The sequence below is a fragment of the Pinus tabuliformis genome, chromosome 2_2 (assembly GCF_031772625.1).
Source record: "Pinus tabuliformis cultivar Carrire ecotype Pingquan chromosome 2_2, CPIR1, whole genome shotgun sequence".
Lineage (NCBI taxonomy): Eukaryota > Viridiplantae > Streptophyta > Pinopsida > Pinales > Pinaceae > Pinus > Pinus tabuliformis.
Window position 1 is genome coordinate 813,633,461 of NC_142300.1, and position 10,716 is coordinate 813,644,176.

Consider the following 10,716-nt stretch of genomic DNA (forward strand, 5'->3'; position numbering starts at 1 on the left):
TGGACAGTTCACACGATACCTCAGCTTCTACAGGTTCAGGTGCAGGTAGGAGGACAACACAAAGACAGTCAGGAGTTCAGGCTCCTGATGATGATGATGATGAGGAGTTTCATTCTCCAGTGGGAGAAGTGCACTCAGGGAAGAGGAAGTCCAAGTGGCTTCAGGACACCTTGATAGATGCCACATCTGTTGCTGAGCCTAAGAGGTCGGTCAAAGAGAGTAGACCACCTGAGAGGTTTTGTAGCTATATGGCAATGGTTACCAGCATCCTTGACTCTGAGCCTTCTAGCTATGAGGAGGAAGCTAGCCAGCAGGTCTGGAGAGAGGCCATGCAGGAGGAGTATTCTTCTATCATGAAGAATGATGTTTGGGAGGTGGTGCCGAGGCCTGAGGGCAAATCGATGGTTACTTCCAGATGGCTTTACAAGGTAAAGCACGTTGCAGATGGAAGCATTGAGAAATTCAAAGCGAGGTTTGTGGCTAGAGGGTTCTCCCAGGTAGAGGGAGTTGATTATGAGGAGACCTTCGCTCTCGTGGCTCGATATACTTCGATCCGCTCCATTATATCGATAGCAGCAGAGATGGGTTGGAAGATCCACCAGATGGATGTGAAGACTGCATTTCTCGATGGCTTCATACAGGAGGAGGTGTACATTGAGCAGCCACTGGGTTTTGAGGTGCATGGGAAGGAGTCCCATGTGTGCAGACTGAAGAAGGCCCTTTATGGCCTGAAGTAAGCTCCCAGAGCTTGGTACTCCAGGATAGATACATACTTGCAGGGGTTGGGTTTCACAAAGCACATTTTGCGGTACTTGTAGGGGACAGTGGATTATGGTCTGGACTACAGGCAGGGGGATGGAGTGAGACTGGCAGGTTATACTGATTCTGATTGGGCAGGTTGTGCTTCTGATAGGTAGAGCACTTCAGGGTGTTGTTTTGGGTTGGGTTCAGTAGTAGTGTCATGGTTCAGCCGGAAGCAGCAGTCAGTAGCATTGAGTTCAACAGAAGTAGAGTATATGGCAGCCAGTTTAGTTAGTTGTGAGGCCATCTGGCTTCGCAAGATGTTGTTTGGCTTATTTGGTCAACCATTGAGACCTTCAGTGATTTACTGTGATAATCAGAGTTGTATTAAACTCACGGAGAATCCAGTATTTCATGACAGGTCAAAGCATATTTGGATCAAATATCATTTCATTAGAGACTGTGTTCAGAATGGAGCTGTGAAGCTTGAGTATATTCCCACTGATGAGCAGGTTGCAGATATTCTTACCAAAGCCTTACCACGGGGCAAGCATGACTACTTCAGAGACAAGATGGGTGTGGTGAGGAACACCTTCCTCGGTAAGAGGGAGTGTTGAAATTTGGTACCGGAGGACAGGTGGTTCCCTAAGGCTTTGATCTTTGGCCTAGGGAAAAGTGTCCAAAAAGAATTTAATTTTTGTCCTAAAGTGATTTTATAATTTTTATAAAGTCAAATCTAATTTAAAAGTGACTTTAAGTGATAAAGTTACTAAAGTCTAATTTTAAAGTGACTTTATTAAAGTCAATGTAAAATTAGAAAGGAAAAGTGACTTTGGAAATAAATGACTAAGTGGGTCTTTATTAAAGTGGGGTGAATTAAAAAATAGAAAGTGATATTTAAATGAGCATTTAATCTCAACCCTAGATCTCAATCTATCTCAGCCATTGGATATAGGGATCACCCAAAAGTCACTTAGGATTAGATTAGAGGAAAAGGTCATTCATTCTTTCATGAGCAGATTGAGAGAAGGAGAGCAAGAGAGCAAGGGAGATTTCTGGACAGGGAGGAGAAGGAGACAGCGGCGTGGCACACATTCCAAGGTAGCAGTTTAGCAAATCCGTACAGTTGAGTTAGCACACAATGAAAGGTAGATTTTGGCACGATTGTCTAGAAATCCGTACAGCGGTTTGCACAGAAATCGAGGAGCATTTTGCTAGCACATTTTCCAAGGAAATCCATACCGTGTATTGTTGTTTTTCTACATGCAAATCGAGGTCCATACAACGTATTTATTGCAGGCCGTACAACAACATTTAAGGCTAAAAGTGGGCACGGAAATCGAAGAGGTCGTACGACATTTATTGTTGTCCTGTTTTGTTGTTTGCCAGTATTTTCCAGTTGGCTGTGAGGCACGGAAAACGAGATAAGTTGTAAAATTTGCTTGCTGATTTTTGCTAAATATTTCTCACTCTAAAAACATTTTTCAGAAATACAAAAGGCCTCTCGAACTGGTTTTCCCCAAGAGTTGTAGGGGGTTTTTCCAGGGTCACCTTGACCAAAAATCTTTGTGTTTAAATGTGTTTTAATGGCTGTTTGTAGCTGCTGATTTTTATTTCTGCATTTTCCAGCATTCTGTAAAATTTCCAGAATTTGTGTTTTCAACAAAAATTTATTTTTTCAGTTGTTGAATGTATGGATATGGGAAAGGGCATTTAACTATATGGGAGAAATAAGGTGACACTGAAAACCGGGGTGGGAAATGAGAAATTTTTATAAAAAGATTAGTTCCAAGCTTTAGTACCCATGTAAAGGTTAATGCTCAGCGAAATCAGTTTACCTATATCATTCTTATTCCTGTTTCTGCCCCTATCGTGGTGATAGCAACAGTTGATTTGGATCTCTTTCTAGGCCTCCTGGTACTGCAGAGTGGAGGGGATTTTTGAGGAAAAAGAAAGACATCCATGTCGTGTATTCAGCTTCTGAATACCCACATGGGTGAAGAGGAAATCAAATTGTTCTTTTTTTATCATTTCTAGTGTTTTCACCAAAAAACCCTCAGGGTTTCAACGACAAACAACCTTCAATTAAGGGTTAGAGTAATCGAAGCTACAATAACCTGCAAATACGAGGAAAATGTATCCCATGTCCTTGCACAAGGCTGTACTGGGGTTGTGGGCAACATGGGCATCCAAAAAGCAGGAATGGGCATTCTTGCTTCACTGCGAAAGGCAACAATGATTTCTTTGCGTGCACTGTCATCTGTAGACTGTCATAAACATTGCCATTTGCGTACCCTTTCTTTATCTTTCTCGCGTCTAGAAACATCGCTTCAAATTCATGGACGTTGTGTTCTGCTTGAAATGGTGTCATCATTTAAGTTTTGATGGAAATCAGGCCGCCCCTTGAACTCGCCGACGCACATAATCTGCATCTTGAGGCCGAGGTCGCCTGCAAGGGACGCCATGTGAAGGGCGGAGGGACCCAGATAAATCCTCAGTTCCTATTATCGTCAGATTATTCTTTTTAAACATGACTATGAATAACAATTCCAAAATCCTTCATTTGAGCATTTGAGCATCACCATGGATTTATAACCTCTGAAAATGCTAGAAAGTATTAAAACCCTAAATGACAGTTCCAACCAATAAATATATTGTTACATACCAGTGTTTGAGGAGATTACAATTTAGAACTAAAGTCTACAAGCAGGCCAATTTGTATATCTAGTAAAGCCATTTCGAAATGAAAATTCTACACAACCTATTCCGTAGATTTATTAAAGCCATAATTTTTCCTTTCTTGATCTCTGAAGGTTTTTTTAGTTTTAAGTAAATGATAGTCCCAGTCCGGTTAGATTTTATTTGTTTGTCTTGTAGGATCATCCGTCTAAAGGAGGATGCTCTAGTGCGCTTATCTGTGGGTGAGAAAAACACAATTTATTCACTTCCTTTTATCCTGATCCTAATCTTCCAGGTTTGTGAATCCACCGATATCCAAAATCACTATTTCCAGAAGAATTTTTATTGATTATGTTATTAAATGAAAAATATTACTCAGGGTAAAAGCAAATATTAAAAATCTAAAAATCTTGTGAAAAGCAGTTAAAAAATAAAACCGTCTGAAAAAGTGAAAAAATTCACTGATGAATAGGGTTACCTGTCAAATTTAACCCTAACAATTTACTGATGAGTAGGGTTACATACCTGGAAAGCCATCCTGATTCCTTCTAACCCTGATTCCTTCTCCCAAGCCCGGCTGATTCGTTGAAGTACTTGGCTCTGTTAGGGCCATCGAGGTCTTTGATATCCACCACCGAATACTCAGGGAGTAAGAGACGTCAGACATCCGAGGACGTTTTCTTTTCCTTTGTGTATTGAAGCTTACTGCCCGTCCTGCACTGAATATTTCTATGCTCCTGAATATAGCGATTCCTCCAAAATCGAAGAACCGCGTGTGGAACCCCAGACCAGCGCATCGTCCAGCCATGCCCTGCCTGGGAGACGAGGGCTGCTCAATGAACAGCTGGCTAACTGTGAGTGGCCTTCGACAGAGGACTAAGGTCGGTGGGGATCCGTCCCTTAACAGAACGCCTTTGGCCTAAACATTCCATTTGCTGTTTATCATTCTTCATAAGTAAGCCAAGAGCAAGAGTCTGGTTCTACCATCATTCATTTTTGTGTGTTCAAGAGGAGAAATGGCAACCAAACGCTCTTGTTGCATGCGCTTCTCCTGCTTTTCTTCAGCTTCATCAGATGAAAAGGGACAAGATCCCACTTCAGCAGGTACTCGGAGCTGGCCTTCTGCAATTGATAATACAATAGGTACAATGTTTTGATAGCGCAACAGATTGAATGTTTTTGTTTATGTTATGGATATTATTATTAAGAATAATATAGTCATTTCACAGAAGGCCCTTCTGCTGCTACAATTTGCGGCCATCAGCGCATGGTTCTGCAAATTATAATACTGATGCTGATGGCGATTGTGATTGTGCAGAAACTCTTCCAGGAGCTCCCAAGCGCACTGAAGCTCCAATCCCTGGATATTCTAAAGTTGTTTCAATGAAATATGAGATAGAACATATTGATGTCAATCTCAATGTTTCAGGAACCCATCAGTGCGATAAAGCTCCAGTCTCCGAATCTCTGAATCTTCTGCGGAAATCTGAGGGAAAAAACGTGGATGTCAATCTCAATGTACCAGGAGCCCCCCAGTGCAATGAACCTTCATCCTCGGGATGTTCTATTGTTTCAATGAAATATGAGGGAGAAGATGTGGATGTCAATCTTAGCGTTTCAGAAGCCCCCTGGTGTGATGATGATTCGTCCTCTTCTTCTTCCAGAGGTGCGACTAAATCAGATGTCATTAACACCATATTACATAAAGATATTGAGGAAATCGACGAGAAAAAAGTGGATGTCAATCTCGATAACCTTATGGAGCACATATCTGAGCTTTTGAAACTGAGAGAGGAGGTACATCACAATCTTTCATATCCATCCGAATTATATTATAATTAGATTGTGAATTATATTATTCGATAGTATTATAATTACTGTGTGATATCAGATTTGAAATATATAATTCATTTCGTGCTTTTTCTTAGGAAATGCTTCGAAATAAAAAAGCATCGAATCCCAGCAATTTCCCTTGGCCTGATGTTCCAGGCTTCAAGAAATTAAATGCCATATTGTCATGGGGAACCGACTTGAAGAACTTTAAGGAGTTACTGTCATCGGGATTAGATTTTGCTTCTAAATTGGTGTGTATAATTAGTCCTCATTGAGAGGTTCATCACTTGCAACAACTAAAACTGAAAGTCGAGCATAATCATATTAAAGCCCAATTTTTTTATTTTTTTTTTATGGTGTTCAGAAAGATCTTATATCTGGACCTGCTATCACATTCCTAAAGGATATATGGCAGGTAAGCGTTGTTACTGCACGACTTCTCGTGGTTGCATATACTTTGGAAAGATGTGACGATCTTTCCACCAACAAAGAAAAGTGTTGGGCTCTTATAAAAGAAATGAGTTATGTGGCCACTGTTGTTAAAAGATTCAAAGAAAGCCCCAAAGCAACGCAGGATGTAATCCAAGATGCAACAGCATTGATAGTTGAAGGGGCGATCATGTGCTGTACTCAGATCGACCGTTCCACCTGGAAAAGGTAAATACTCAATATTCTGTGGTTCATCTTATTTACCACGCTTTGTATAAAGTACAAGGCTGTTGTCATAGTCAAATGCACCGAGAGCCCACGGTTCACATTCAAAGATATGAAAGAGTGTTTTTCATGGAATTTCATTGCTTGATTGCAGCTTCTTCTTAACGTCCAAAAACAAAGCCGAGTTGAGTGACATTAGCCAGAAGTTAAATGTCAAATACATGCAAATTAATATCGAAATCGGTTTTCGTGTTTTAACCGCCATCGAGTGCAAGGGGAGGTCCCCTTTGTCGAAAAAATGTCCTACACATGCTGGTAAATGTGTTGTTAAGTTAATTTATTTCATATTTAAGTTAATTATTAATATTATTTTACTATGAATTACCTTAAATATGGATCTGATGTTGAAAACTGTTTCAACAGTTGGAATCGAAAAGTCGGTGACAGAGGTTCTTGATCTTTTGGAAATTGAAGGTGACCAGAATGCTGTCACGGTTATACTCCATGGTTTCGGAGGGATGGGTAAAACCACTCTTGCAGATGCGGTCGTTTCAGAAGTTGGGGGCAGTAGATATTCCAAGGTTCGGCTGTTTGAAGATATAGAGTCAACTGGTGTTATAGAAAAATTGCAAAAACAGATATTAGAAAATTTGATGGAACCTGGACAGCCTATTCCAAATTTTAGCACGTATGAGGATGGACGGCGAGAGCTGGGAGAAAGGTTAGAGAAAGTGGAAGCTTTCATTACATTGATAACGTTTTGAAGGGAGATGCGCTTAAAAAGCTTTTGCCACAGGATATGAGTAGAGCAAAGAAGGTGAGGCTCCTCCTTACTGCACGTGACGAAAATGTGAAGAATGCATGCCCAAGGCCGTGTACAGAACCCAAAATCTATAAGATGGAGGGCATTCAGGATCAAGAAGCATTGATTATTTTAAAGAAGGAAATAAAGGATGGAATAAACTATAACCAATTCAATGACATCATACACAAATGTGGCGGGATTCCCCTCGTGTTAACATTAACAGCACCATTCATAGGTCGCCCAAAAAATGAGGAAGCTTATTCTACACAAGTGCTTCAGAAAGATAAATGGTCGAGTGAGGCCTTTGAGGAGATGCCCTACGCCTTTGCCTACGATGCTCTTCCCCCTGATTGTAAAGATCCATTTTTAGACTTCTTGTTCATTTTTCAAAGGATGGGCTTCGGACAGTGTGGAAGATATTGTGGGACAAGATAAACTGGAAATATTAGAAAGCAGAGCACTTGTCACTAGAACCACAAATGGCGTTTCAAGTGTACACGATGTCATCTTAACACTTGCTCGCCAAATGTCAAGGAAAGAGTCAAAAGGAAAGAAAGTGAGAAAGACATTCACGAGTGCAAGCAAACTTAAGGAGTTCCTCCAAGAGGAGGTAACAAGCAAACTTAAGGAGTTCCTCCAAGAGGAGGTAACAAATCTATGAACGATATACATGTTTGTTTATACAGTCTTTGTTTTTTATTTTAATTTAACTATACTCTATAATGGCATGCAGAATGCTCATCAGATAAAAGGCATCTGGTTAAGTAATAATAAATATGCATTGGAAATATCTGTAGAAACCCTCAACTTAATGCATAAATCATTGAGAGTTGTTCAACTTGGGAAATTGGCAAAGGTGGAGGGCAAGTGCAGTGAAACATTTAAGGAGTTGGTATTTTTTGAAGCGAAAGTTCCCCAGCTTCCGTTTCATGATGTGTCAAAGTTAAAGCAATTGAGGTACCTCAGTTATGAACCCAATGACTTCAAGCTATCCAAGGCAAGTGATTCTATTTCCCATTCACTTTTCCTGAGAAAATTGATTCTACGTAAGTAAATGTTTTACTACTTTTAAATGGTTTCATATGATTGTAACGTATCAAGCACATAACTTGCAGATGCCTTCCAGTTTGAGACACATGGAATTTGATGGAAGTTCACATTTTCATGTATTTCAAATCTTTTCCAAGCATCTTCAACAACTTGGACATTTGAGAATACTAAGATTGGTCAACTCTTCAAAATTGAAAAATCTCCCTGAATTGGGTGACCTAGTAAATGGTTTGCAGGAACTATCTTTTTCAAATTGCAAATCCATACAGAAACTGCCAGGTTCAATTTCAAAGCTTCGGTATTTACGGATACTGAAAATGGATAGCTGTTCAAGTTTGACTGAGTTGCCGGTTGATTTGGGATCGTCGACTTCTCTGCAAGAACTGGTACTGAAAAGTTGCTCAGAATTAAAAAGACTCCCAGATAGTGTCGAGAAACTTTCATCTTTGACATCATTGAATTTATCACAATGCGGCAGCCTATTAAATCTTCCCCACGGCTTTGGAAAGTTAACCTGCCTTCTTGAATTAAATTTAAACAATTGTAATAGCCTAGAAAGTATTCCATTAAGCGTTGGAGAACTGAAGCTTTTGCGAGCCTTGAATTTGGAATACTGTGGTACTCTAAAAGAATTACCCGATGGGTTTTGTAACCTCTTCTTTATTACAAATCTTTCATTTAAACGTTGTGCTAGCCTTGAGAAGCTTCCAGATGGGTTTGGTAAATTAGAAAGTTTCAAAGTGCTGGACATGACTGGCTGTGAAAGACTACATAAGCTTCCGGAAGGTTTTGGTCAACTCAAAAATTTAGAGGTGTTGGTTCTTGAAGATTGCAGCAAGCTTAGAAAGTTATGCAATGACTTTCACTGTCTTTCCTCGTTGCAACGTCTACATTTGAGTAGCTGCAAAAGATTAGAGAAACTCCCTGACGACTTCCATTTCCTAACCTCATTGCAACAGCTATATTTGAATGGATGCGAGAGATTAGAGAAACTCCCTGAAGATTTCCATTACCTAAACTCATTGCAATTTCTAGCTTTGGGTGAGTGCCCCAAGCTAGAAGGGAAATCAATGGACCACATGGCAAAGATGAACACATTACAAGTTGTGGCCATCAGGAAAAGCGAAGAGTTGGTGAAGAGATGGGCAGAAATTCAAAGTAATGGCCATGGATCATCGTCTTTGTTAGTTATTTCAAAGGAGGTGAGCATACCATCTATTCACATTTATGATAAGTATATAATCATCATTCATAAAGTGAATTTTAGATAATGACTTTTTATGATAAGTATATAATCATCATTCATATAATTGTTTTTATCTCAATTTTTTTTCTAATAGTTTGTTCCACCAACAAATTTTCCAGGATCCGTCCATTTCAGAGAGTAATAAAGAGAATATCAAAAACAGTATTTTATCAAAACTTAATGACCTGCTTGGGGAGAGCCATTCCATCTGTCTGATCTTCCACCAAACACCTCCACCCTTCTCATATATGATTTCGATCCAGCTACGGACCAATTCCCGTGGCTGGCCCTTAGTTGAGGAGACGGTAAATGATGTAATGCAAATAAAAATAATATATATTGATCCACACTTTGATCGGTTGCCAACGGAAGTCAAAGATACCATATTTGTGGTCCATCTATCGGAAAGTCGTACAGTAGATATTCTCAGGAATGTGTGGGTGACAAGAGAAGGAGATGATGTTGATGATGAGAATGATCGTTGCTATCTTTTGATGGATACGAAGATGGTGAGGGATGGCAACAGCGATAATTATCGCCCTTGTTCCTGTTGGAGATTTTTGAAAGCAAGTGAATTGGAGGAATTTGTGGTGGTTAACTCTAGGAAATACAGATGGTTGAAGCAGCTCGTAGAAACGGATCAAGAGAATAATGAAGATTTGTTAACAGAATTGTTTGCACCTCAAGGGGACGAAACCACTCCAGTCTTTCAAAAGAATGAGTCATCACAGCAGGTACAAATGCCTCAAACCTACAAGGGCATAGTAATATTTTACTTTTAATCGAATGAAGCAATTTTTTACTTCGTTTAACAATTTTCAATTCTACTTTCAGTCATTGCGCTCGTTTATTTTGTTGGTGTGACCATTGGATGATCGAACTGAAAATTTTGTTACTACTTGTCTATCTGTATAAAGTAATTGAAACTTTTACTTCATTTAAAAATTATCAATATCACTTTAGTGTTATTTATTCAGCTTAGGATGTGAGGATGTTAGGAGAGATCGGTCTGATCCTCAGACCTATTAGTTCATGGATCTTCTCCGCTAAGGCTAGATGTTGATTTACTTCACGTATTGTATTTTTTTATAAGAGATCGTTTGGTTCTCCCCTTTGTATATACATCAATGTACTTAACAGTCTGTTTGACTTATTTTGTGGTCATTAGTTAGACATAAATCTTTACTTATTGTGTCCGTTTATATTGTTGGCGGTGTGCTCGTTTATTTTGTTGGCCTGACCTGTGTAGGATCCAACAGAAAACTCCGAACGGAAAACTACTTATGGAGTTCAACTGCGTTAAGTAAGTCATTCACGTATGACCATTTCCATGAGAGGTAGTCGTAACTGACTAATTTCTCATGATTTTTGAATAGTTCATTTAGCACTCATTGCATCGGGTGATGATTGATGCTATGTGATTCTTTTCACTAGTTTCAATCCCACTTCTTCACCCCTGTGAGCATCACCCGATGCAATGAATGCTAAGTGAACTATTCAAAAACATGAGAAATTAGTTAGTTACGACTACCTCTCATGGAAATGGTCATACGTGAATGACTTACTTAACGCAGTTGAATCCCAAAAATGATATCTAATATAATGCACTACGTAAACCCCCTAATACTTCAATTCAAAAAGAGTGAAGGGATCTCTTCTTGAATGGTTCATGAGGCACAATACTTGCTAAAGTTTTGCAAATGGGGTA

General features: G+C 39.5%; 1 protein-coding gene across 4 annotated transcripts; it reads left to right on the top strand.

Annotated features, from left to right (window-relative positions):
- Nucleotides 1-3,963: 3,963 nt before the first annotated feature.
- Nucleotides 3,964-9,985, top strand: LOC149195439 (uncharacterized). 4 transcript variants are annotated; one of them, XM_089405265.1, is made up of 7 exons: nt 3,964-4,563; nt 4,739-5,217; nt 5,349-5,504; nt 5,618-5,910; nt 6,062-6,222; nt 6,331-7,322; nt 7,446-7,997. In XM_089405265.1, exons 1-6 carry the CDS (start codon nt 4,437-4,439, stop codon nt 6,669-6,671), a joined length of 1,557 nt encoding a protein of 518 aa, XP_089261391.1. In that variant the 5' UTR covers nt 3,964-4,436; the 3' UTR covers nt 6,672-7,322; nt 7,446-7,997. The 4 variants fall into 4 exon arrangements, with proteins under 4 accessions (XP_089261391.1, XP_089261392.1, XP_089261389.1 ...); XM_089405266.1 differs by having other exon boundaries at nt 3,964-4,524; XM_089405263.1 differs by lacking the exons at nt 3,964-4,563; nt 4,739-5,217; nt 5,349-5,504; nt 5,618-5,910; nt 6,062-6,222 and adding an exon at nt 9,128-9,985 and having other exon boundaries at nt 6,668-7,322; nt 7,446-8,964.
- Nucleotides 9,986-10,716: the final 731 nt, after the last annotated feature.

Excerpts from the sequence above, each read along its gene's own strand:
- LOC149195439 (XM_089405263.1), top strand. The coding sequence starts at position 7,795 with ATGATTGTAACGTATCAAGCACATAACTTGCAGATGCCTTCCAGTTTG. Across the intron at positions 8,965-9,127 it reads TGTTAGTTATTTCAAAGGAG|GATCCGTCCATTTCAGAGAG; the intron begins GTGAGCATACCA and ends CAAATTTTCCAG.